Source organism: Eretmochelys imbricata, unplaced genomic scaffold (genome assembly GCF_965152235.1).
Source record: "Eretmochelys imbricata isolate rEreImb1 unplaced genomic scaffold, rEreImb1.hap1 Scaffold_38, whole genome shotgun sequence".
In the NCBI taxonomy this organism is placed as follows: Eukaryota; Metazoa; Chordata; order Testudines; family Cheloniidae; genus Eretmochelys; species Eretmochelys imbricata.
The window spans coordinates 79069-107013 of record NW_027554350.1 but is presented as its reverse complement, the minus strand read 5'-3'; the positions used below and the strand labels follow the sequence as shown (position 1 = coordinate 107013).

General features: G+C 60.8%; 2 protein-coding genes across 3 annotated transcripts in view; both read right to left on the bottom strand.

Moving 5' to 3' along the window:
- Positions 1-2188: 2188 nt before the first annotated feature.
- ZNF574 (zinc finger protein 574) lies at positions 2189-6653 on the bottom strand. Of its 2 annotated transcripts, none has more exons than XM_077806946.1 (2): positions 6535-6653; positions 2189-5241 (listed from the first exon to the last, which is right to left on the bottom strand). In XM_077806946.1, exon 2 carries the CDS (start codon positions 5225-5227, stop codon positions 2729-2731), a length of 2499 nt encoding a protein of 832 aa, XP_077663072.1. In that variant the 5' UTR covers positions 5228-5241; positions 6535-6653; the 3' UTR covers positions 2189-2728. The 2 variants fall into 2 exon arrangements, with proteins under 2 accessions (XP_077663072.1, XP_077663071.1); XM_077806945.1 differs by having other exon boundaries at positions 2189-5244; positions 6535-6579.
- A 10748-nt stretch (positions 6654-17401) lies between these two features.
- LOC144258824 (POU domain, class 2, transcription factor 2-like) overlaps positions 17402-27945 on the bottom strand; it is a 29927-nt gene continuing 19383 nt past the window's right edge. The window contains exons 13-15 of the mRNA XM_077806943.1: positions 27404-27575; positions 27052-27125; positions 17402-18533 (exon numbers count right to left, since the gene is read on the bottom strand). Coding sequence (XP_077663069.1) covers positions 18190-18533; positions 27052-27125; positions 27404-27575 — 590 coding nt within the window. The 3' untranslated portion in view covers positions 17402-18189. The remainder of the gene's footprint in view (positions 18534-27051; positions 27126-27403; positions 27576-27945) is intronic.

Here is a 27945-nt window from a genome sequence, read left to right as displayed (position 1 = left end):
CCTAAAGCCAGAACCAGCCAAGGTGGAGGTGATCAGAGACTGGCCCGCTCCCCACACCAAAAAGCAGGTCCAAGCCTTTATTGGGATGGCAGGATACTACCGAAGATTTGTGCCCCACTTTAGCGCCATAGCCACCCCCATCACTGAGCTATGCAAGAAGGGGAAGCCAGACAAGGTGGTCTGGACCGAGCAGTGCCAGGAGGCTTTCCGGGCGCTGAAGGAGGCTCTGGTCAGTGGCCCAGTCCTGGCAAACCCAGACTTTGACAAGCCCTTTGTGGTGTTCACCGACGCCTCCGACACGGGACTGGGGGCGGTGTTAATGCAGGAGGATGAAAAGGGGGAGAGACTCCCCATCGTGTACCTGAGCAAGAAGTTGCTACCCCGGGAGCAACACTACGCGGCCATCGAGAAGGAGTGCCTGGCCCTGGTGTGGGCCCTCAAGAAACTAGAGCCCTATCTCTTCGGGCGACACTTCACCATCTACACCGACCACTCTCCCCTGACCTGGCTGCACCCGATGAGAGGAGCCAACGCCAAACTCCTGAGGTGGAGCCTGCTCCTGCGGGATTACGACATGGACGTGGTCCACGTGAAGGGAAGGGCCAACCTGATAGCGGACGCGCTGTCCCGGAGAGGGGGCCCCGAACTTCCCCAGGTCACTGGTCAGAGTGACCCCGCTCCGTTCAGTCTCGAAGGGGGGAGAGATGGGACGCAGCAGGGAGCAGGGTGGACTGACCGGGGAATGGTGTCTACTTCTGCTGGGACTGTCTGCGCGGGGGATGGAGGAGCCGGGGGTGACTCCACTGGAGTGAGGAGACTGATCCTGTCACCGGAGCTGGGCGGGGTTGGACCCAGGTGACGCCTTTCCCCGGGAGAGTGGACAAAGGCTGGAGGAAGAGCGGGGGTGTGGAGGGAGTGAGACTGCGGGAGGAGGGTTTCAGTTTGGGCTGGCTGGGGACATGGAGTGAAGGGCAGACGGGGTTGTCTGGCTCACTGCCCCCCCCAAATGGACCCAGCTGAGGGGTCCCGTTCTCTGCACCTGCAAGCTCTGTGTTAGACCATGTTCCTGTCGTCTAATCAACCTTCTGTTTTACTGGCTGGCTGAGAGTCACGTCTGATTGCGGAGTTGGGGGGCAGGACCCTCTGGCCCCCCCAGGACCCCGCCTGGGAGGACTGGCTGTGGGAAGCGCCCGGAGGGGCAGAGGAGGCTGAATGCTCCGAGGTCAGACCCAGGAAGGTGGAAGCCAGGTGAGCTGTGTGTCCTGCAGACAGGCTGCTCCGAGACAGGAGGCTCCCCCAGAGTCCTGCCTGGCTTCGTGGGGAGCAGGCCCCGAGCGTCACCCCGGGACGCTGTGAGAGCTTCGGGAACCATCTCAGCCCCTTGTGCCGACCACTTACATCACGTACGATCCACCCTTCTGCAGTTAATAAACCTGGTCCACGTTCTACCTAAAACCGTCCTTTTGTCTGACGTGCTTGGGAAACCGGAGCCCACTTCACAAAGGCTGGTGTGTGTCCTCGCCCCAGCGCGGGGGGGGGGGCAGGACGGCAGCTCGGGGGCGCAAGGCTGGGGGGACTGGCTGGTGCTTCTGTCTGTGGGATTCGTGAGTGGCTCTGGGAGCCTTCAGCCAGTGTAGCTGGGTGGGGGGCTCCACCTGCTGACAGCTGAGTGGTCCCAGCGCCCAGGGGGGCCGCGGCTTGTCCCTGGCGGAGCAGGGGGAGACACAGCCCCTGCTGGAGAGGGAGGGAGGCCCAGCAGTACCCCAATTACAGGTTGGACCTCAGGAATCCCGTTATACACAATACATCTGAGCCCGGGAAGGGCCCTGTCCCCCTAGAGAGCCCGTGGAGCCCTCTCCCCTCCCCTGGAGACATCCCCCCCACCTTCCTCCTGCCCCTCCCCCCACCCGGGTGGGGGTCTGTGACGCCCCAGCTGTAGGGGAGGTGTTGCGGAGCAGTACAACAGGACAGGTCCTTGTTAATGGATCCCCCATTGGAACCCAGTCACCCCGGGCCCAGCACCCCCCCACAGGACACCCCACCCCGACCTCTAGCCCACCACCCTCCACAGGCCCTTGGGTCCCTCCACCTCCTCTCCCCTGCATCCCGGCTCCAGCCCCACCTCCCCTGGTTTAGCAAGGTGGCTTGTTTTCTAGCCCAACCCCATGCCAAACAAGTCACTCCAAGATGATTATTTATTTTTTAATTGTAACACGAAATACCAAAATGCCCCCCCAGGGAAGGGTCCAGTTAGCAAAAGTAGGGGGGGCTGTTATTTACGTTGGGGGGGAGGGCTGGCTGGGGGGGGTCAATAGAAAAAGCGAGCTACTTCCAGTCCAAGCTCAGCTACTCGGGGGGAGGTGGGTGCGGCTGTAGGGGATGGGGTGGCGTCATGGGGGGTGTTCCTGGAGCTGCCGCCCCATGGCAGCGGGGACATGGCTGCACTAGTGCGACGCGGCCCCCGGGGGCAGCCACAGAAGCCAATGGAAGTGCCCTTTGGGACGAGACTGTGGGCGAGAGGGGGGGCCAGAGCCGTGGCTGGGAGGAGCCGCGTGGGCGCAGGGACGTGGCCACGAGGGGAGCTGGAGAAGCAGCTGTCACCCCAGGTGACCCAGCCACGGCTTGAACAGAAGCCGTGGGGCCACCAGCCAAGAGCTTTGGCAGGAGCCGCGGGGGGGGGGGGGGGGGAGAAGGGGGGCTCTGCCACGCCGCGGCCCCTCCTCCCGGCTCAGACCCCTCCCAGCTGAACGTTCTCCAGGCGGCCGCCCTCGGGCTCGGTGGCCGCAGCGGGGTAGATCTCGATCGTCTCCATGATGGTCAGGGTGTTGCCGTAGTCTGGGGCAGCGGCGGCCGCCAGGGCGGCGGCTTCGGCCAGGGCCTCCTGCTCGTTCTGCAGGCGCTGCTGCTCGTGCAGCTTGCGGTGTTTCCAGAGGTTGGAGAAGGAGCGATAGGCCTTGCCGCAGTCGGCGCAGTGGTAGGGGCGCTCGCCGGTGTGGATGCGGCGGTGCTCGGCCAGCCGCACGGCGATGGTGAAGGCCTTGCCGCACTCCTCGCACTTGAAGGGCTTCTCGCCGGTGTGCAGGCGCCGGTGGTCCTTGAGGTGGGTGGACTGCCGGAAGGCCTTGCCGCAGTCCGGGCAGGGGTAGGGCCGCTCCCCGGTGTGGATGCGCCGGTGAACCTGCAGCGAGGTCTCCGTGCTGAAGAGCTTCTTGCAGTCGGAGCACTCGAAGCTCTTGGGGCAGGCGGGCCGGCGGGGTGCGGGGGGTGGCGGGGGCGGGGCGGGGGCCTCCTCTGGCGGGGCGGCCCCGGCGGCCCCGGCGTGGAGCAGCTCGTGGGCGCGGAGCCGGGCGGCCGAGCTGACCTTCTTCCCGCAGGTGGGGCACTCGAAGCGCCGGCTCGCCTTGCCGCACTTGTGCTCGCGGAGCTGCAGGGCCGTGACGAAGGCGGCGCCGCAGGCGGTGCAGACCTGGGGCTCCCGCCCGGCGTGGCTGAGCCGGTGCACGTCCAGCAGGCGCCGCAGCAGGAAGGAGCGCCCGCACTCCGGGCACTTGTAGGGGTACTCGCCCGTGTGGTGGTAGCGGTGCATCAGCAGGCGGTAGGGCCGGTGGAAGTCCACGCCGCACTCCGGGCACTTGTAGGGGAAGCGGCGGCTGTGGACCAGCCGGTGCTGCTGCAGCGTGGAGGACTGGGTGAAGGCCTTCTGGCAGACCTCGCAGCGGTAGGGCCGCTCGCCCGTGTGGGTCAGCCGGTGGCGCAGCTGGTTGGCCTGGGAGTTGAAGCTCTTGCCGCACTCCGGGCAGCGGAAGGGGCGCTCGCCCGTGTGGGTCAGCAGGTGGCTGCGGACGTGCGACTTCTTCTTGAACATCTTGCCGCAGGCCTGGCACTTGTGCCGCCGCTCCAGCTTGTGCACGAAGCGCTGGTGCCGCACCAGCTGCAGGTGCTTGGCGAAGACCTTGCTGCACATCAGGCAGCAGAAGCTGGGCCCGTGGGCCTCCGCGCTCTCCACCGAGTAGATGATGGCCAGCGGCACCACGTCCTCCGGCTTCCGGGGCGGGGCCTCGGGCGGGGGCGGGGCGGGCGGCAGGGGGCCGTGGGAGCGGCGGTGGTAGAGGAACTTGGTCATGTTGAGGAAGGCCTTGCCGCAGGGGCAGCGGTGCAGGGGGTTGGGCGAGTGGCCCCGCCGGTGGGCCAGCAGCACGGCCTCGGTGTCGAAGGCCAGGCCGCAGTCCAGGCACAGGTAGCGGGACTCGCCGCTGTGCTGGCTGCGGTGCTGCCGGAGGGCCAGCGGGCTGGGCAGCACCTTGCTGCAGAGCGGGCACTGGAAGGCGCCCTGCCGGTGGCACTGCAGGTGCAGCTGGAGCTGGTGGGCGGAGGGGAAGGGCTGCTGGCATTCGGCGCACCAGGGCTCCTGGCCGCCCCGCTTGGGCCGGCGCGCTGCGGCCGCGGCCGGCTCCGGCCCGTTCTTCAGCTCGTAGCTGTGGTCGCTGGCGGCGACGCTGGGCTCCGAGGGGGCGGGCGCGGCTCCGGGCAGCTCGGCCGCCGGCTGCGGGGGCTCCGCCGGGCCGGCGGGCGGCTCAGCCTGCTCCCCAGCGGGCACCCCGCCCAGGTGCGTGGCCTGGTGCTCCAGGAAGTCCTTGGGCGTCTGGAAGAGCTGCAAGCACTCGCCGCACTCGTACAGCAGCAGCTGCACGGCGCAGGCCTCGCCCCCCGGCCCCGCCACGGCCTCCTCCGGCTTGCGGTAGGAGTGCTCCAGGTCCACCAGCGCCTGGCTCTGGCCGGCGGGGGCCGCCTCGGGGGCGGGGGGCTCCGGGGGCGCCCGGTGGGCCTGCCGGTGAGCCAGCCACACCTCCTGGCTGAGGAACAGCGCCTTGCACTCCACGCACTCGTAGTGGATCTGGCTGGAGGCCGGCAGCTTGGCCGGCGCCTCCGGCTCCTGGCTCAGCCGCTGGAGGTGCAGCTCCTGGTGCTCCAGCAGCTCGCCCGGGGAGAGCAGCAGCTGCCCGCACTCCAGGCACTGGTACTGGCTGCTCTCCTGCACGGCCAGCGCCTGGACCAGCCCGGCCTCGGCCTCGCCCGCCAGCCCCACCACCTCGTAGCGCTGCTCCTGGCCCAGGTGGCTCTGCTGGTGCAGCAGCGCCTCCTCCAGGGAGCCGTAGAGCTGGCTGCACTCGGAGCAGACGTAGCGATGCTCCACGGCCAGCAGCGGCTCCTCCCCCGGTGCCGCCATGCCGGGGGCCTCACCTGCTGGGGAGGGGAGAGACGGGGTCACACCAGAGAAGGGGGGCGCCTGCCGGGGAAGGGGACAGATGGGGGGGCTCACGGGCGGGGGGGCTGACAGACAGAGGACTCGGGGGGCTCCATGGGGGGAGGTGACAGATGGGGGCTCTCAGGGGGTGACAGACGGGGGGGTCATAGGGGGACAGGGAGGGGCAACAGATGGGAGGCTCCGGGGGGCTCCGTGCAGCGTGACAGAAGCGGGAGTCCGGGGGGGGACGACAGGTGCTGTCTGGGGGGTGACACACGAGGGGGCCCTCTGGGGGGCCCCAGGGGGGCTGAGGTGCTGTCCAGGGGGCGGCAGGCAGGGGCTCGGCGGGGTGAGGTGCTGTCTGAGGGAGGGGCCCGGGCAGGGACACGCGGGGAGGAGGCGCTGTCCAGGGAGGGGGGCCCGGGGGGGGAGGTGCTGGCCGGGGGGGGGGCCCGGGGGGGACACACACACGCGGGGGGGGGAGGTGCTGGCCGGGGGGGGGCCCGGGGGGGGGACACACACGCGGGGGGGGGGGACACACACGCGGGGGGGGGGAGGTGCTGGCCGGGGGGGGGACACACACGCGGGGGGGGGGAGGTGCTGGCCGGGGGGGGGACACACACGCGGGGGGGGGGGAGGTGCTGGCCGGGGGGGGGACACACACGCGGGGGGGGGGAGGTGCTGGCCGGGGGGGGGACACACACGCGGGGGGGGGGGAGGTGCTGCCCGGGGGGGGGCCGGGGGGGGACACACACGCGGGGGGGGGAGGTGCTGGCCGGGGGGGGACACACACGCGGGGGGGGGAGGTGCTGCCCGGGGGGGCCCGGGGGGGGACACACACGCGGGGGGGAGGTGCTGCCCGGGGGGGCCCGGGGGGGGACACACACGCGGGGGGGAGGTGCTGCCCGGGGGGGCCCGGGGGGGGGACACACACGCGGGGGGAGGTGCTGCCCGGGGGGGCCCGGGGGGGGGACACACACGCGGGGGGGGAGGTGCTGCTGCCCGGGGGGGGAAGTGCTGTCCGGTGGGGGCCGGGGGGGACACACACGCGGGGGTGAGTGCTGTCCGGGGGGGGCCGGGGGGACACACACGCGGGGGGGAGGTGCTGTCCGGGGGGGACACACGCGGGGGGGGAGGTGCTGTCCGGGGGGGGCCCGGGGCTGCTGCCGCGTCTCACGCTCACGGGGGGGGGGGGGGAATCTGCTCCCCGGCCCCGCCCCCCACGCGGGTCTCGGCGCCTCTCGGGGGGGCGGGGTCACAGGGCGCTGAGCCCCCCCGGCCCATCTCACCTCCGAGCAGGCCCCGCTCGCTCTCGCCCGCACTCTCGCCGCCTGCCCCGGAACAAGCCGCCTGTCCATTGGCCCAGCGCTGCCGGCCAATCGCGAGGCGCGTTACTTAGCGCCCGACCAATCAGCGCGCCCGGCCCGCAGACTCCGCCCCCGTCTGTGGGGACCCGCATAGGGAGGTTTCGCAATGACGTTTGCCCGAATCAAAGCGAGGCTGCTCCGCCATGTTGTCAGCAAGAGAGAGAGGGAGCCTGTTGGGTCAAACCAATGTGAGGGGGGCCAGAGGGGGATTGGATCGCACCAAGGATCCGGGAATGAGAGGGGGATTCGGTCAAACCAATGAGCGGGGCCGAGGGGGATTGGACGATACAGCAATGAATTGCCCTGTTTCCAGGGCGAGGATCTGTATGGTGGTGGGGGGCGGGTTATTGCTGGCGGCCAGGGACCTGAGGCTGCTGGGAGCCCGGACTCCTGGGTTCTCTCCCGGCTCTGAGAGTGGAGCTGTATCCCCCCCCCCGCGGTCTGGTGCAAGTGTGCCGCTCCTGCTGGCCCCCGCCGAGGAGGTGGGCGGAGCTCCCTCCCCAGGCAGTGGGCGTGGCTCCTAGGGACCCGCCCCCAAGAACCATCTGAGCGCTCGGGCCCCAGCCGGGGGAGGAGGCGGAAAGCTGGGGGAGGGGACGGCACCTGCGGGGCGGGGCCCAGGGGCGGGGCCTGGGGTACAGACGGACAGACGGACACCTGGGCCCAGGGGCGGGGCCTGGGGTACAGACGGACAGACGGACACCTGGGCCCAGGGGCGTGGCCGGGGGGTGTGGACGGACGGACGGACACCTGGGCCCAGGGGCGTGGCCTGGGGGTGCAGACGGACAGACGGACACCCGGACCGAGGGACGTGGCCGGGAGGTGCGGACGGACAGACGGACACCTGGGCCCAGGGACGTGGCCACGAGGTGCAGACGGACAGACGGACACCTGGGCCCGGGCTGTGGCCTGGGGTGCAGACGGACAGATGGACACCTGGGCCCAGGGGCGTGGCCACGAGGTGCGGACAGACACCTAGGCTCAGGGACGTGGCCTGGGGTGCAGACGGACAGACAGACACCTGGGCCCAGGGGCGTGGCCACGAGGTGCGGACGGACAGACAGACACCTGGGCCCAGGGGCGTGGCCACGAGGTGCGGACGGACAGACAGACACCTGGGCCCAGGGGCGTGGCCACGAGGTGCGGACGGACAGACAGACACCTGGGCCCAGGGGCGTGGCCTGGGGGTGCAGACGGACAGACGGACACCTGGACTCAGGGATGTGGCCTGGGATGCAGACGGACAGACAGAAACCTGGGCTCAGGGATGTGGCCTGGGGTGCAGACGGACAGACAGAAACCTGGGCTCAGGGATGTGGCCTGGGGTGCAGACGGACAGACAGACAGAACCCCCTTGCAGATAAATGGACAGTGCTCTGGGCTGTGTAAAGAGCTGTGTTTCCGGGGGCCGGGGGGCAGGCGCGGACAGACGGGCAGACAGCAGCTGGGCTCTGTACAATTTTTTATTTCCCCGTGGGCAACACACTCAGTTACAGAAATGTCATTAAAAGAAGCGAAAAAACCACGAACAACAAAGGAGCTGGGAGATCGAATCACACAGACAGCGCCCCACTACCCCTGGAGGGGAGGGATGCCAGGGACCCGGGGAAACGGGGGTGCAGGGGAACCGGGGAGCAGGGGGAGCAGAAATAGGGGAGATGGGGGAGTAGGGACACCAGGGAGCAGAAGTGGGGGACCAGGGGAGCAGGGTTGTGGGGATCCGGCAGGGAAGGGACTAGGAACAGCACAAGAGGGAATCTGGGTCCTGGCGGGCCAGGGGCAGAAGGAGTTGGGGGGAGGGGGAGCTGCAGGGACAGTGGGAGACCAAGGAGGTGGGAGTGGGGGGCAAAGGGAAAGCAGGGAACCACGGAGATGGGGGAGGGGTGAGCAGGACAGAGACACGGGGGGAAGGGAGAGAACCCCGTTCTGGACTGGGGGATTCAGCAGGGGATGCCACGACATGGCCTCTGTCCGAAGGGCCCCAGCCCCCCACAGCAGAACTGGAGGGGGCGAGAAGCCAGACTCACCCCACTGCGATCCATGCAACTGCTCCAGATTCACCCAGAGCAAACCCCACAACAGAGCCAGAGCCTGCTACCCCACAGAATGGGGCAGAACCCAGGAGTCCTGGCTCCCAGCCCCCTGCTCTAATCACTACACCCCACTCCCCTCCCGGAGCCAGGGAGAGAACCCAGGAGTCCTGGCTCCCAGCCTCCTGCTCTAACCACTACACCCCAGTCCCCACCCGGAGAGAACCCAGAGTCCTGGCTCCCAGCCCCCTGCTCTAACCACTACACCCCAGTCCCCACCCGGAGCCAAAGAGAGAACCCAGGAGTTCTGCCTCCCAGCCTCTCTCCACACACCAACCAGGGACCATGGGTTCCTGACCTCAGGCCCTGGGCTGGGGGAGCCCTATTCTCTGGGGAAGGGGCAGAGCACAGGGGCAAGGGGGGATGTGATGGGGGCAAAGGCCCATTGGACAGGAGAAGAGGGTGAGACTGAGACAGGCAGAGCTGGCAGAGCAGAGGGGATGGGGCAAGGGAGAGTGTGGGGAGGAAGAGAAGGGGGCAGGGCAGACAGTTGTGAGGGGGGCCACAAGGGAAGGGGGGACAGGAGAAGCCAGGAGAGGGGGCCCTGGGCCCCAGAGAAGATGAGGAAGGTAGCGGAGGAAGGAGGGACCGAGGGAGCCCCGTCACCCCCCCCCCGCCCACCCTTCCCACCCCAACGTAAGCCAGAATAGTTGGGGGGGGCACGAGAGACAGACGGACAGAACCACAGAGGTACACGGCACTCACTCCCATGCCCAGCCCGCACCCCGGCGAAGAGAAGAGAAGCTCGAATCCCCCCAGTAGGTAAAAACAGACATTTCTGTTCTCGTCCCCCTCTTCCTCAGGCTCTGGATTTCAATGGGATCGAGAGTTTCCACCCAGCGAGAGGGGCCGGCGCTGCCGGGCAGCGAATTGTTGGGGGCACCTGGGATTTTTTTAAGTATTTTTGTTGATTATTTTTTTTTTTTTTAGCATTTTTGTCATTATTTGTATGCATTCGTACTCCGGTTATTTCCCTGTCTCTCAGGAAAAGGGGGCAGGGCTGCGTGTGGTGAATGGAACATCTTTGGTTTTTACTTCTCCTAACTTCTACCCTGACAAAGCGATTCCTATTTACTCAGGTTCCCGCGTTCAGCCTCGTCTGGTCGCAAAGAACCTTTGGGTTCAAGCTGCGTTTATGACTTCGAGGTTTTTTTCTTTAGTCAAAGCTGAGCTGAGGTCTGCCCGGGAGGTAAGGGGTTAAATCTACACCACGATTTGAATTTGAAGTAATTTGGGTCCTGGCCTCATTCACACCCCACTGCGCTGCTCTCACCACGGGGACATTTTCAAAAGCACCTAAATCTCCTAGGAACCTAAACGTGTTGCAGCTCCCATGCTAGGTCAATTGAAGAGTGACTAAGATCCACTCCAGAACAAACCCAGTTCCCAACAAGGGAGTTCCTCCAAGAGAAGTACATTGATTTAGAAACTCACAAAGGCATTTCCAGGGTGAATTCCACTAAACTGAATTAAGTTCACTTTAATTCTGAATAGCAGCATCCACACAAGAATTTTAACTAATCCGCTTCAAATTCACACCTTTAGTTTACTCGGATTAACTTCCCTGGATGTCCCCATGTAGACAAGCTAAATCCATATAAACGTGAGGGGTTTGCATTGTTCTACTAAAGCCAGTTAAATGCACTCTTTCGACTGTCTACAAAACCTGCTGCATGGGAAATGCACTGATTTGCCAAAGTAGGTTTCTAAAGCAATCTAGTTAAATGAGTACACCTCTCTTCTTTGGAGTTAAACCTGCCTGAAACCGATTAATCTTAAATCAGTACGAAACCAGCAGAATTCAGTACCAAAACAGGTGAATTCAGTACCAAAACGGGTGAATTCAGTACCAAACCAAATGAATTCAGTACCAAAGCAGGTGAATTCAGTACCAAAGTGGGTGAATTCAGTTCCAAAGCGGGTGAATTCAGTACCAAAGTGGGTGAATTCAGTACCAAACTGGTGAATTCAGTACCAAAGCGGGTGAATTCAGTACCAGAGTGGGTGAATTCAGTTCCATATCAACCCCAAGGTCTTATCCCCAAGAGGAAAATTTTTCACTGCGACTTCAGTGTTTTCAGCATTACCATCTCTAGCCCCACACAACGGAGCTCTTTCTGTTCCTCCAATGACAAGCCAGCTACTTCGGAAGCCAGCCAAGGTTGAACTTGTCTACCTGGGGAATGTGACCCACACAGATACGGCACGGCAGCTCCCCATGTGAATGCTCTGTTCCTGTCTTTTTCCAGGTTTAACTGAATCCACTTCCAAAGGGATGCAGCTAACCCGGGAAAGAGGGAAATCTACACACATGGAGTTAATCCGGAATAGTGTGAGTGCCTCCCATTCACACCCTACTTTAGTCCAGACTAGCTCCCATGCTACATGGGGACCCTCACTGTTAATCCGAATGAATTTTTAAAGGGGATCAGTTGAAGTCCGTTGAACCCCTTGTGCGATGCTCTCATTCCAAATATAAGTGGGCTTAATTTGATTTAGTTGAATTCACTTCCAAAATTAATGCAGTTTACATGCTTAATTCACTTTCAAAACTAATACATTTTAAAGGCTTAATTTGCTTCCAAAATTAATGCACTTCAGCTAATTCATTTTACATTCACACCTTTTGGATTAACGTCCCCATGTAAACAGACCCTAATTTGCTGTGAACCTCCCTAGTTTTGGCTAACCCAGAGCAATCTGTGTGAGGACTAATCCTTGGTGTAAATGGAAATAAGGCTTGTGTCTCTTTCTTTCTCTGGCCTGAGTCCTGGCCCTGATCAGACAAAGACTCGACTTGCATGGGACTCACGTTTGTGTGCAGGAAGCGAAATCTGGGCTTGGCGCTGGCAGGGGGCGGGACCCGAGCCCCTGGTGAGACGGTGGCCCCACCAGGCAGCCCCTAGGACATCACGGAGGCCAGTGGCGCCTCAGCGCTTGGTATTTTTGTCTAAAAACAAGCAGTCTAGCTGGGAGGTTATTTCTCAGGGGCCTTTTAAATTGCCATCGATTGTGGGGGCTGGGATGGGCGGAAGTGCCCCCCCATTAAAACCGGCTTTAAATGGAATCGACAGCTTGTGGGGTCAGAACCCCCCAGCCGAGCAGAAAAGCCCCCCACACCATGCAGCTACAGGAGAAGGAATTGGGGGGGGGGGTAACCCAGCCCCGCCAGCATCCAGGAGGCTGCTCTGGTATAAGACTTTGGTATCTCTTCTTGTGTCCCAGATGTGAAGTCCCACCCTGCAGATAACAGGAAGTCCAACCCCGCAGAGAACAGCAACTCCCGCCCTGATGCAAAGAGGAAGTGCTGTCTTGGAGGGGACGAGAAGTCCCGCCCCGACACAAAGAGGAAGTCCCACCCTGCAGAGTACAGGAAGTTCCTCCTTGATACAAAGAGGAAGCCCTGCCCTGTAGAGAACAGGAAGTCCTGCCCTGTGAATAACAGGAAGTCCTGCGCTGATGCAAGGAAGTGCTACCCTGTATGGAAAAGGAAATTCTGCCCTGCCACCTCTGCTTTGCTTTTATCCTCTCCCACCTGGTTCTCAATCATGTTGCCCAGTGGCACCTTCACCCCGCCCCAGGAACCCCTTTCCCCACACACAACCAACGCTAGTGGCTGCCACACCCACACAAGCCATTTTCTCCAGCACCCCCTTTGGACGCAAGCCCCTCGGACATCCACCTCCACGGTCCAGCCCCACATCCAGGGTGAACTGGAGAGTGCAGGTTTACAACCATGAAAACTAAAGCTAGAACAATCCGCACAGCAAGCTGGGAGAGCTAGGCCAGTTAGGAGAACTCTTGGTTACCTACATCCAGGAGGACTTGGAGCAGCTTGGGAAAACTCAGAGGTCTCGGTGTTACCTGGAGGGCAACCTGGAATAGCAAGAAGGAACATTTGATGTGACTCAGAGGTTCTGTTAGTACTTGGAGACTCAAGCGTAACCTAGGATGATGAGTCACCTAGAATGCCCAAACTGAGAGACAACACTAAGCTTGACCTGAAGAACCCAGAACTGCTTAAAGAATCTAGAGTAATCTAGAACACCAAGCATCACCTCGAACATTCAGCACATAGCTAAGAACAGCTTGATATCTTAGAGAGCTACTTAAAGAATCAAGTGTCACCTAGAACACACCCAGTGATTTTGAACATCTGGAGTAACATATGCCCTACAGTTCTACTTGGAGAACTCAGGTCCTATCTGGAATATCAAGAGTCACCTAGAAAGCCCAACACAACCCAGAACAGTTGGAGTGACCTAGAGTCTCCACTAAAACACAGAAAATTTAGGAGTAATTTGGAACACCAAGAGTCACCTAGAACATCCAATGCATGGCCCAGAACAGCTAGCATGACCTGAGATTCCAGAGTTGCTTAGAGAATCAAGAAAGACCAAGAAAATCAAGTGTCACCTGGAACATCCAGCACATGTGCTAGGTCATGCCAGAAGCCCAAGACATGGCACATCACAGAGGAACCTAGAATTCCTCAGTGTAGGAGACATCCTGGATCAGCAAACACTGAGTGATTCAAAGTCCTTTATGGCTCCATTGACCCAGTTCTAGCATGAGAATTGTAAAGGGGCCAACATTTTCCCCTCCCGTCCTTCCTCATCACCCAGAAACCATGAGAGAGTTTGAGGGGGAAGAGTTGTATTTCTAGAGGCGGGCTTTGGCACTGCGAATGCAGTTCGCCTTCCTCCCCCCACACCTGCTGACAGGGTCCCGATCCCCTTTAACTCATCTTTGGTTGCAAGATTTTTTTTTTAATTAAAAACTTTTTTTAAAAAATGACGACAGGAAAAACAACACCCCCCGCCCACAGAACAGAATATAAAAAAGTCACTCAGAATATCTGTTACATTGTTATTATTAATTTTTCAAGTCACTTCTAAGTCCCACAGTTACAAATAAATTAACAAGACAGGATCAGACCCTGGAAGATTAAAACATAAAACGTTTAAACACTAGGAACTGACTACCTTTGGCAAAGTCATCGCGATTTTCCACCCCTCCTGGGTCAGTCACTGTGACAGGGCGGCATGAGGCAAGGGTTTGGATGCTGGCACTGCCGTCTCCTAGTGTCCAGAATGGGCATCTCCCTGGCTCACAGACCAGTGGCAGATGCTTCCCCCAATCCACATGGGGGCGGGGTACAGCGAAGCACCATCATCCTGGGGTGATAATTGGGATTCCCAACCTGACAAGTGGCTGAGTCTGGACAGGGGCTGTCTAGGTTGGGGGATGGACTGGTGGCCTTGTGGGCATCCTCCCTCCCCCATCAAGATTCCTCCAGCCTTGCGCCCGCACCCCTGCCCCAAACAAAAAGGAAAACCCACGAAGGAAAGGAAATGGAGGGTTGCTCCTGGGGGCTCTGCGGGACAATGGGAGAGGTCGCCGCTCCCCTCACCCGTCCGGCACGCACCCTAATAAAGCATTTCTATTTGGTTTATCTTTAAAGTAGATGAGGTATATGGCAGGCTATCTCCAGAGAACCTCGCGGTGGGTTTCACGGCACCGTGGGGAGGAGGGGATCCCCAGCCCAGCCGCTCCCTGCTGCCCCCAGTCCTGACTGGGTTGCTAGCACGGAGGTGTGTACGTAAATATTTGGTTTCACAGCTGTAGTTTAAAGCTTGTTTGGATACTTATTCTCAACCCCGCCTCTGGGGAGGGGCATTGGGGGGCTGGCCCAGGGGAAGTGGGGGGGCCACAGATGCATTTCATAGGGATTCATGAGCCTCCCATCACATACCCAGACAATCTCTGGCAACCATCATCATCTCGCAGGGAGACAGTGGGAGAGCCGGGGAGAGAACCCAGGCATCCTGGTTTCCAGCCCCCTGTTCTAATGCATTAGACTCCACTCCCCTCCCAGAGCTGGGAAAAGAATCCAGGAGTCCTGGCTCCCAGTTCCCCTGCTCTAAAACACTAGACCCCCTATGAAATGCAGTCCCAGTGGAGGGTATACCCCATGGCTCGGGTTAGCCATGGACAGACTCACAGACACTGTAGAAATCCCATGGCCCCCTGCCCCATCCCTCATGACAGCCATCCCACTTGCCCTCTTTCACTCCTCTTCCCCATTAGGTTTTGAGGTTGCCCCCCGCCAATGCCGAGTGCCCAGCACTCCCTGTTCCGCTCCTGGAGATAGGGTCATTTTTGGTCTAAAATCCTTTTTTTTTAAAACAATTTTTGGTTTTTTGGGTTTTTTTTGTCATCTCAAACTTTTTGCGTTTGGGTTTTTTGTTTTGTTTTTTTTTGTTTGTTTTTTTTGTTTTTGTTGTTTTTTTTATATATACAGTAAGAAGCGATAAAGCAGAACATAGAATTTCTCTCTATAAAAAAAAGGGAAGCATTCCCTCTCCCCCCACCCCTGAAACCAAAAATTTTCCCAAAAGAAAGAAAGAAAGAAGAGAGTTCACTAAAACAGTTACATTCCACCTAGAAAACGCGTTCGGGCAGCACATCCGGGAGAAACCAGCCACCCCAAACGCCGTTCCTCTCCCATCGAGATGAGAACTGCAGCTCCAGGGGCTGGCTCTCTTCCCTCACGCACCTTACAGGGTGAAAAAACAGCGGTTTCAAGTCTGGTCTTTTTGTTTGGTTGTTGTTGGGGTTTTTTGGTATTTTCTGTGTTTAAACCTAGGTGTTTCAGTCAGTTTCTTTGTAAAGCAAAGTTTCACAGTATGTTCATTTTGTGTTGTCTCAAACCCACCTGAACTCTATGAACACCGCGAAAAGCAGGAGCTAAAATGAGGTCAAGATTCTTTTTTTCCCTTTAAAGAAAGGTTTGTTTGTTTTCAATGTTTTTTTTAACTTTTCCATTCTGTTCTTTAGTTGCCGGATGGCGTTTTCTCATGGCTAACTTCCTTCTCTGAAAGGAGCAAGACTTTGGTTCGCAGACGTTGAAAAAACAAAACAAAACAATCACGCACAAAAATTAATCCAACTAAAAAAAACACTCCAAAGAAAAAGTTGTCTTTGTGTTTTAAAAAAACCAAACAATATGTCAGCGTTTCAAGAAGCCGGTTTTTAAAGCTTTTCCGACCATGGGGAAGGGCGCTCAGGACTCTCCGTTAGCCCCTTTCCCATTCTGGTGATTTGGTTTATTTGGTCCTTTTGTCACATAAACCAGGGCTTCTTGACGCAACGTCCATGAGGTATTTTTTTCAAGACAGAGAAAGAGCGTCAGGCCATCAGTCTAGTCAGAAACAGTCGACATGCCCCTTTGGGTCCATTGTTTAGAATCCTTTCTTCTTCAATTCAAGGTTTTTTATTTGCGTTTTCTTGGTTCACTTCATTATGAATTTTTTTGGTTCCAAGTTTTTTCTCGCATCCCGAGTCACTGCGGTGAGAGCAAAAGTCTTCATGCCGTTGCTTTTCTGTACATAGATCCAGCGATTTTTTGGTTTCTTTTGGAAAATGTAAAGAAAGCTGAAATTCCCGTTTTTCTTTGCTTGTCTTTTTTTAGTCAGGCACTGGAATATGATTCTTTTTCAGAACGTAGATATAAAAATAAGAATAAACCGTTATATGTCCTTCCTCGGCTTCAGAAAAATAACCCCAGAGATACCCGCGCTGAACTGAAAACCGAAAACACGGAATGGAAAACGACTGGTAGAAAAAATTAAATGAGCAAATAATAGTTTCATCCGTTAAAAAAAATCTCCGCTTCATTGCTGCCTGCCTGGGAGGGCTCAAGGCTCACGGTTATTCTGAGGCCGTGAGTGGCTTGCAGCACTTTGAGTAGCCCCGTTGACAGCGCCGGATCTACGCAAAGCGTGGAAGCGTCACCACCCGCCAGAGTCTTTGCAAGGTTGGGAGCCGGGCATCTGCATGAAGACCGTGCAGCGGTTTAAGCCGGGGGGTGACTTTAAAGCGATTTAGCCAGATGGCTGCAAAGCCCCATTGGATGCTCAATCAGGCTAATCTTGGTTTCGCTAGATGCAGAGCAGCTTGAAGCTGCACCGTGGACACACGGCAGAGTCACGCGAGGACTCCCACCAAGCGACACAGGGTCGTTGATTCCCTCGGCTCCAACAGCTGCCTCTCGGAAAGGCATGCAGGCTGGATCTGCGATGGAGTAGCCCCCACCACCCAGGGGTGTCCGCCCCAATGGTTAATCCCTCGCACTGCCAATCACTGGGCTTTATTGGAATTTGTCTGCCTTTAATTTGGTTCTTGCTCTGCCTTTCTCCGCTAGGTTAAAGATTTTCTCCCCATGAAAGCACTTAGGTGCTGTGATCACGTCACCTCCCCAGCTCCTTTCTGAGAAGCTCCTGAAGTCTTTCACTACCAGGCGTTTTCACCAGCCTGCAGCTCCCTGTCTGATCTGGAAAAGCAGAACCCCGCGGGAAGTCTGTGCAGACCGGGGCAGTTCGGTTAAACTGAAGCACCGCATCCCCATGCAGATCCGGCTCTCACAAATGCGGCAGGCAGATCCAAAAAGCCCTTCGGAAACGTCTTCCCGAGCGCTACAGAAAAGTCACCTTCCCGCCTGGTTAGTTCTTTACAAAAATAAAAGCAAATTGAAAAAATAGAGATTTATCAAATCAAAAGCAAAAGAGAGTTTGTTAAGAGCGTGATTCTGACATGAAAAGAGTCTCCCACCCGTCCCCCGCTAGCCCCCTTCCCAGATGGCAAATAAAAATCAATTAATAATAAATAAAAGGTTTCAAAAGACATTCGACTGGACACAGAGGTTAGAAAAGTTTGTAAAAAGCCTTTGGGCGAAGCTAGGACTGGTCATGGGTTGGGATTTTTTGGTGTGAGATTTTTTTTTATATTATTTCCCCTATTTCTTCTTCCTGTGCAATCAAAAAAAGCCCACCTGTTTTTTCCTTATGTTTCCCCCCAAAAAATGTCCAATAAACACTCAGAGAAAAATCAAATAAAAGGAATTCCAAAAACCAAATCTGCTGGCCGAAGAGTGACTCAAGTCACCCATCTGGACAGCCCCCCCACTTTCAATGAACGGTAAATAAAAGGCGAGATTGCCATTGAAAATCACCAGATTTCAAATGAAACAAAAACAAAAACCGCAATCCACTCTGGGTTCTTTGCCTTCTGCTTTCGGCGCCTTCAGGGTCACGAGCGGCAAGATTTTCACCCGGGCGCATCAGAGCTGCAGATTCGTTTTTTTCCCCCTTGCTTCCTCGAGGAAAGCTCCAATTCTGCTCCAGCGTCGTGACCCCAGGAGCCAGGGCTCTGGGGAAAGCAGCAGGTCCCATGACAGACTGCGGCTGGGACTGTTTCTTGGGAGTGTGTCGGAGGGAATAAGAAATTCAAAGCACGTCCACGAGTCGCCAATGCCGGGGGAATTCGTTTTTGGTTTCTCCGTCTCTTGTCCCTTGGTTCGGCTGCTTTGGGTTATTTTTGGTTGATTTTTTCATTTGGCTGCTGCTGACAGTTTTGTTTTGCTATCACTCATCTCTTGCCGCCTTCCCTCCTTCTGCGGCACCGGTGGGCAGTGCCCGGCTGCCCCTCACTCCGTCTTGCTGTCCGGCTCAGAGGTTGCCGGCCCGGCGTGGCCTGGGGGCGGCCCAGCCGCCTCGCTGGAGGAGCTGCAAGAGGAGCAGGTGGAGGAGGAGGAGGAGGAGGAGGACGAGGTGAGGCTGGGGGATTTGCTGGACAGGGAGGCGGCCACGGCGGCCGAGACCAGCCCCACCCCCCCTGGGGTGGCGCTCAGCAGGGGCAGCCCCGCGTGGTTCAGGAAGAGCGGCGAGGTGACAATGCTCTGGCTCCCCGGGGTGCTGGCCGTAGTGCCCAGGACCAAGCTACCGCTGGCGTCAAGACTGGTAATGGGCAGGGTTCCACCACTGGCCAGTGCTACGGAGAGATTGGCGGATTAGCTGGAGAGGGCACCCCCCGGGAGGAGAACAGCCCCATTCCCTGCCCCCTGAGCCAGCCAGTCCCCCGCCCTGGGGCCAGATGGGAGCCGGCGCCCCCGAGACAGGAAAGGCCCCGTGCCCCATTCCCCGCACCGCTGAGCCAGCCAGTCCCCCGCCTTCAGGCCAAATGCTCCCCACAGAGGGGAAAGGCCCCGTGCCCCATTCCTCACTCTGCCCCCCAACCAGCCACCCCCCCTGCCCTGGGGTTGGCACTCCCTAGAGGGGAAAGGCGCCGTGTCCCATTCCCTGCCCCCCTGAGCCAGCCAGCCCCTGGGGCCGGATCGGAGCCAGCACCCCCTAGCGGGGAAAGGCTCTGCGTCACATTCCTCACCCTGCACCCCAACCAGTGAGACTCCGCTCCAGGCCGGATGGGGCCGGCGCCCCTAGCGGGCCAGCGTGTGCGACACAGAACAGACACAGTGTGCGAGGGGCGGTTAGTGAGTGGATGGGATGGATGGTTACTGGGCACTACGGCACCGGCTATAGGCCATGGATGGGATGAGGGGGGCCCAGACTGAATGAGCAGGTGGGGGTGTCTGGGGTGCCACCGGCCGGCCTCACACACTCCTTGCACGCTCAACTGCCAGGACGACACACACATCTGGCCCCCAGCCACAGTCCCCACACACACACTCCCGGTCCTCACACACACACGGATCTCTGCACACGTCCACCCTCCCCGCACGCACACTCCCGGTCCTCACACGCACACGGATCTCTGCACACGTCCACCCTCCCCACACGCACACTCCCGAGCCTCACACACACACGGATCTCTGCACACGTCCACCCTCCCCACACGCACACTCCCGATCCTCACACACACACGGATCTCTGCACACGTCCGCCCTCCCCGCACGCACACTCCCGATCCTCACACGCACACGGATCTCTGCACACGTCCACCCTCCCCACACGCACACTCCCGGTCCTCACACGCACACGGATCTCTGCACACGTCCACCCTCCCCACACACACACTCCCGGTCCTCACACGCACACGGATCTCTGCACACGTCCGCCCTCCCCGCACGCACACTCCCGATCCTCACACACACACACGGATCTATGCACACGTCCACCCTCCCCACACGCACACTCCCGATCCTCACACACACACGGATCTCTGCACACGTCCGCCCTCCCCGCACGCACACTCCCGATCCTCACACACACACACGGATCTCTGCACACGTCCACCCTCCCCACACGCACACTCCCGATCCTCACACACACACAGATCTCTGCACACGTCCGCCCTCCCCGCACGCACACTCCCGAGCCTCACACGCACACGGATCTCTGCACACGTCCACCCTCCCCACACGCACACTCCCGATCCTCACACACACACAGATCTCTGCACACGTCCACCCTCCCCACACGCACACTCCCGATCCTCACACACACACGGATCTCTGCACACGTCCGCCCTCCCCACACGCACACTCCCGATCCTCACACACACACGGATCTCTGCACACGTCCGCCCTCCCCGCACGCACACTCCCGGTCCTCACACACACACACGGATCTCTGCACACGTCCACCCTCCCCACACGCACACTCCCGAGCCTCACACACACACGGATCTCTGCACACGTCCACCCTCCCCACACGCACACTCCCGAGCCTCACACACACACGGATCTCTGCACACGTCCACCCTCCCCACACGCACACTCCCGGTCCTCACACACACACGGATCTCTGCACACGTCCACCCTCCCCACACGCACACTCCCGATCCTCACACGCACACGGATCTCTGCACACGTCCACCCTCCCCGCACGCACACTCCCGATCCTCACACGCACACGGATCTCTGCACACGTCCACCCTCCCCACACGCACACTCCCGATCCTCACACACACACGGATCTCTGCACACGTCCACCCTCCCCACACGCACACTCCCGGTCCTCACACGCACACGGATCTCTGCACACGTCCACCCTCCCCACACGCACACTCCCGGTCCTCACACGCACACGGATCTCTGCACACGTCCACCCTCCCCACACGCACACTCCCGGTCCTCACACGCACACGGATCTCTGCACACGTCCACCCTCCCCACACGCACACTCCCGAGCCTCACACACACACGGATCTCTGCACACGTCCACCCTCCCCACACGCACACTCCCGATCCTCACACACACACAGATCTCTGCACACGTCCGCCCTCCCCGCACGCACACTCCCGAGCCTCACACGCACACGGATCTCTGCACACGTCCACCCTCCCCACACGCACACTCCCGATCCTCACACACACACAGATCTCTGCACACGTCCACCCTCCCCACACGCACACTCCCGATCCTCACACACACACGGATCTCTGCACACGTCCGCCCTCCCCGCACGCACACTCCCGGTCCTCACACACACACACGGATCTCTGCACACGTCCACCCTCCCCACACGCACACTCCCGAGCCTCACACACACACGGATCTCTGCACACGTCCACCCTCCCCACACGCACACTCCCGAGCCTCACACACACACGGATCTCTGCACACGTCCACCCTCCCCACACGCACACTCCCGGTCCTCACACACACACGGATCTCTGCACACGTCCACCCTCCCCACACGCACACTCCCGATCCTCACACGCACACGGATCTCTGCACACGTCCACCCTCCCCGCACGCACACTCCCGATCCTCACACGCACACGGATCTCTGCACACGTCCACCCTCCCCACACGCACACTCCCGATCCTCACACACACACGGATCTCTGCACACGTCCACCCTCCCCACACGCACACTCCCGGTCCTCACACGCACACGGATCTCTGCACACGTCCACCCTCCCCACACGCACACTCCCGGTCCTCACACGCACACGGATCTCTGCACACGTCCACCCTCCCCACACGCACACTCCCGGTCCTCACACGCACACGGATCTCTGCACACGTCCACCCTCCCCACACGCACACTCCCGAGCCTCACACACACACGGATCTCTGCACACGTCCACCCTCCCCACACGCACACTCCCGAGCCTCACACACACACGGATCTCTGCACACGTCCGCCCTCCCCGCACGCACACTCCCGAGCCTCACACACACACGGATCTCTGCACACGTCCACCCTCCCCGCACGCACACTCCCGATCCTCACACACACACGGATCTCTGCACACGTCCACCCTCCCCGCACGCACACTCCCGGTCCTCACACGCACACGGATCTCTGCACACGTCCGCCCTCCCCGCACGCACACTCCCGATCCTCACACACACACGGATCTCTGCACACGTCCACCCTCCCCGCACGCACACTCCCGAGCCTCACACACACACGGATCTCTGCACACGTCCACCCTCCCCACACGCACACTCCCGGTCCTCACACACACACGGATCTCTGCACACGTCCACCCTCCCCGCACGCACACTCCCGATCCTCACACACACACGGATCTCTGCACACGTCCGCCCTCCCCGCACGCACACTCCCGAGCCTCACACACACACACGGATCTCTGCACACGTCCACCCTCCCCACACGCACACTCCCGGTCCTCACACACACACGGATCTCTGCACACGTCCACCCTCCCCACACGCACACTCCCGATCCTCACACGCACACGGATCTCTGCACACGTCCACCCTCCCCACACGCACACTCCCGGTCCTCACACGCACACGGATCTCTGCACACGTCCACCCTCCCCACACGCACACTCCCGGTCCTCACACACACACGGATCTCTGCACACGTCCGCCCTCCCCGCACGCACACTCCCGATCCTCACACACACACGGATCTCTGCACACGTCCGCCCTCCCCGCACGCACACTCCCGATCCTCACACACACACACGGATCTCTGCACACGTCCACCCTCCCCACACACACACTCCCGATCCTCACACACACACGGATCTCTGCACACGTCCACCCTCCCCACACACACACTCCCGATCCTCACACACACACGGATCTCTGCACACGTCCGCCCTCCCCACACGCACACTCCCGATCCTCACACACACACGGATCTCTGCACACGTCCGCCCTCCCCGCACGCACACTCCCGATCCTCACACACACACGGATCTCTGCACACGTCCGCCCTCCCCACACGCACACTCCCGATCCTCACACACACACGGATCTCTGCACACGTCCGCCCTCCCCACACGCACACTCCCGATCCTCACACACACACGGATCTCTGCACACGTCCGCCCTCCCCACACGCACACTCCCGATCCTCACACACACACGGATCTCTGCACACGTCCACCCTCCCCACACGCACACTCCCGGTCCTCACACGCACACGGATCTCTGCACACATCCGCCCTCCCCACACACACACTCCCGGTCCTCACACACACACGGATCTCTGCACACGTCCACCCTCCCCACACGCACACTCCCGGTCCTCACACGCACACGGATCTCTGCACACGTCCACCCTCCCCACACGCACACTCCCGAGCCTCACACACACACACGGATCTCTGCACACGTCCACCCTCCCCACACGCACACTCCCGAGCCTCACACACACACACGGATCTCTGCACACGTCCACCCTCCCCACACGCACACTCCCGGTCCTCACACGCACACGGATCTCTGCACACATCCGCCCTCCCCACACACACACTCCCGGTCCTCACACACACACGGATCTCTGCACACGTCCGCCCTCCCCGCACGCACACTCCCGATCCTCACACACACACGGATCTCTGCACACGTCCGCCCTCCCCGCACGCACACTCCCGAGCCTCACACACACACGGATCTCTGCACACGTCCACCCTCCCCACACGCACACTCCCGAGCCTCACACACACACACGGATCTCTGCACACGTCCACCCTCCCCACACGCACACTCCCGAGCCTCACACACACACACGGATCTCTGCACACGTCCACCCTCCCCACACGCACACTCCCGGTCCTCACACGCACACGGATCTCTGCACACGTCCACCCTCCCCACACGCACACTCCCGATCCTCACACACACACGGATCTCTGCACACATCCGCCCTCCCCGCACGCACACTCCCGAGCCCCACACACACACACGGATCTCTGCACACGTCCGCCCTCCCCACACGCACACTCCCGAGCCTCACACACACACGGATCTCTGCACACGTCCACCCTCCCCACACGCACACTCCCGGTCCTCACACACACACACGGATCTCTGCACACGTCCACCCTCCCCACACACACACTCCCGGTCCTCACACGCACACGGATCTCTGCACACGTCCACCCTCCCCACACGCACACTCCCGGTCCTCACACACACACACGGATCTCTGCACACGTCCACCCTCCCCACACGCACACTCCCGATCCTCACACACACACGGATCTCTGCACACGTCCGCCCTCCCCGCACGCACACTCCCGATCCTCACACACACACGGATCTCTGCACACATTCGCCCTCCCCACACGCACACTCCCGATCCTCACACACACACGGATCTCTGCACACGTCCGCCCTCCCCGCACGCACACTCCCGATCCTCACACACACACGGATCTCTGCACACGTCCACCCTCCCCACACGCACACTCCCGGTCCTCACACGCACACGGATCTCTGCACACGTCCGCCCTCCCCACACGCACACTCCCGAGCCTCACACACACACGGATCTCTGCACACGTCCGCCCTCCCCGCACGCACACTCCCGGTCCTCACACGCACACGGATCTCTGCACACGTCCACCCTCCCCACACGCACACTCCCGAGCCTCACACACACACGGATCTCTGCACACGTCCACCCTCCCCACACGCACACTCCCGATCCTCACACACACACACGGATCTCTGCACACGTCCGCCCTCCCCACACGCACACTCCCGAGCCTCACACACACACGGATCTCTGCACACGTCCACCCTCCCCGCACGCACACTCCCGGTCCTCACACGCACACGGATCTCTGCACACGTCCACCCTCCCCACACACACACTCCCGGTCCTCACACACACACGGATCTCTGCACACGTCCACCCTCCCCACACGCACACTCCCGGTCCTCACACGCACACGGATCTCTGCACACGTCCGCCCTCCCCACACGCACACTCCCGAGCCTCACACACACACACGGATCTCTGCACACGTCCACCCTCCCCACACACACACTCCCGATCCTCACACACACACGGATCTCTGCACACGTCCAACCTCCCCACACGCACACTCCCGATCCTCACACACACACAGATCTCTGCACACGTCCACCCTCCCCACACGCACACTCCCGAGCCTCACACACACACGGATCTCTGCACACGTCCGCCCTCCCCGCACGCACACTCCCGAGCCTCACACACACACGGATCTCTGCACACGTCCGCCCTCCCCACACACACACTCCCGGTCCTCACACACACACGGATCTCTGCACACATCCACCCTCCCCACACGCACACTCCCGGTCCTCACACGCACACGGATCTCTGCACATATCCACCCTCCCCACACGCACACTCCCGAGCCTCACACACACACACGGATCTCTGCACACGTCCACCCTCCCCACACGCACACTCCCGATCCTCACACACACACGGATCTCTGCACACGTCCGCCCTCCCCACACGCACACTCCCGAGCCTCACACACACACGGATCTCTGCACACGTCCACCCTCCCCGCACACACACTCCCGAGCCTCACACACACACGGATCTCTGCACACGTCCGCCCTCCCCGCACGCACACTCCCGAGCCTCACACACACACGGATCTCTGCACACGTCCGCCCTCCCCACACGCACACTCCCGATCCTCACACGCACACGGATCTCTGCACACGTCCACCCTCCCCGCACGCACACTCCCGGTCCTCACACACACACACGGATCTCTGCACACGTCCACCCTCCCCGCACACACACTCCCGAGCCTCACACACACACGGATCTCTGCACACGTCCGCCCTCCCCGCACGCACACTCCCGAGCCTCACACACACACACGGATCTCTGCACACGTCCACCCTCCCCACACGCACACTCCCGATCCTCACACACACACGGATCTCTGCACACGTCCACCCTCCCCACACGCACACTCCCGAGCCTCACACACACACGGATCTCTGCACACGTCCGCCCTCCCCACACGCACACTCCCGATCCTCACACACACACACGGATCTCTGCACACGTCCGCCCTCCCCACACGCACACTCCCGAGCCTCACACACACACGGATCTCTGCACACGTCCACCCTCCCCACACGCACACTCCCGGTCCTCACACGCACACGGATCTCTGCACACGTCCACCCTCCCCACACACACACTCCCGGTCCTCACACACACACGGATCTCTGCACACGTCCGCCCTCCCCGCACGCACACTCCCGATCCTCACACGCACACGGATCTCTGCACACGTCCACCCTCCCCACACGCACACTCCCGGTCCTCACACGCACACGGATCTCTGCACACGTCCGCCCTCCCCACACGCACACTCCCGAGCCTCACACACACACAGATCTCTGCACACGTCCACCCTCCCCACACGCACACTCCCGAGCCTCACACACACACGGATCTCTGCACACGTCCACCCTCCCCACACGCACACTCCCGGTCCTCACACACACACGGATCTCTGCACACGTCCGCCCTCCCCGCACGCACACTCCCGAGCCTCACACGCACACGGATCTCTGCACACGTCCACCCTCCCCACACGCACACTCCCGAGCCTCACACACACACGGATCTCTGCACACGTCCGCCCTCCCCACACGCACACTCCCGGTCCTCACACACACACGGATCTCTGCACACGTCCGCCCTCCCCACACGCACACTCCCGATCCTCACACACACACGGATCTCTGCACACGTCCACCCTCCCCACACGCACACTCCCGATCCTCACACACACACGGATCTCTGCACACGTCCGCCCTCCCCGCACGGACACTCCCGATCCTCACACAAACACGGATCTCTGCACACGTCCACCCTCCCCGCACGCACACTCCGAATGCTCAAACACACACACGGATCTCTGCACACATCCGCCCTCCCCACACGCACACTCCCGGTCCTCACACACACACACAGATCTCTGCACACGTCCGCCCTCCCCACACGCACACTCCGAGTGCTCAAACGCACACACGGATCTCTGCACACGTCTTCCCTCCCTGCACACATACTCCTGATACACACACCTCCCAGATCTCTGCTCTCCTGGGATTCCTTGCACACTCACAAAGGCAGGGTTTCAGCTCACACTCACACCTGCCCTGTCACACTTGTTCCCCCCCAGACAGACCTGGCTCCAGATATGCTCCTGAGCCCCCACACTCACACCCACACCCTCGCACACGCCCAGGCACGTCCACCCTGGCCGGCCGGCAGAGCAGATGGCGGCATGCCTGCTCGTGCCACGAACCTTGGATGGTGGCCAGCGGGTTGGTGGCCATTAGCGCTGGGTTTAACCCCGCGTTCACCCCTAGTACTGTGCTTCTGAAAATCAAACCAGACGCAGCAGGTTAAGCCGGGGAAACCCCCCAACACCGTCCCATGGCACTGGCCCTCCATGGCCAGGGGGGCACAAGCACCCCACATCATCGGTTAGAGGCGCGTACACCACCCGCCCTAGCTGCAGGCCCCTTGGCGAGGGTGCCACCCCCCCATGGCACCGGAAGCACCTTCCCCCTTAGAGGGGGAGTTACCGTGCCACCCTGGGGCAGTGTCGTTCCTCCCACCCCCTTCAGTCCCTGTCACGGCCCCCCACCGCTTACCCCGTGCCGGGATTCAGGCCGGACAGGCCGATGGCCGAATGGCTGCTGCTCTGGGGGCTGGGGTTGGTGCTGTTGGTGGGGGGGGGCGTGGCAGAATTGATGGCGGGGGGCCCCCCGCCCGCCCCCGTCCGGCTGGGGGTCAGGGAGCTGACCGCCGAGGACAAGGTAGTCACTGCAAGAGAGAAGTGGGGGCGGACAGGGGCGGAGATCAGGAGAGGGAGCGGCTCATCCCCACGGGCCTTGTTTGCATAGGCCCTATGCAAACACAGCGCCTTGGTCTGCCTCACCCCCGTACCCGCCCACCCACGCCTTAGCTGAGTTTAGGTATGTCAGACGTGGGCAAAGTACGGCCCGCAGGCCATATCCGGCCCGCGGGACCGTCCTGCCCAGCCCTTGAGCTCCCGGCCCCCCCTGCTGTGCCCCCTCCCCACAGCCCTGGGCCGCCAGCCTGCCCCGGTGCTCTAGACTGCACGGCGGCCAGTCCTGGTGCACTGAGCGGCATGGTAAGGGGGCGGGGAGCGGGCGGCTTGCGGGAGGAGGTC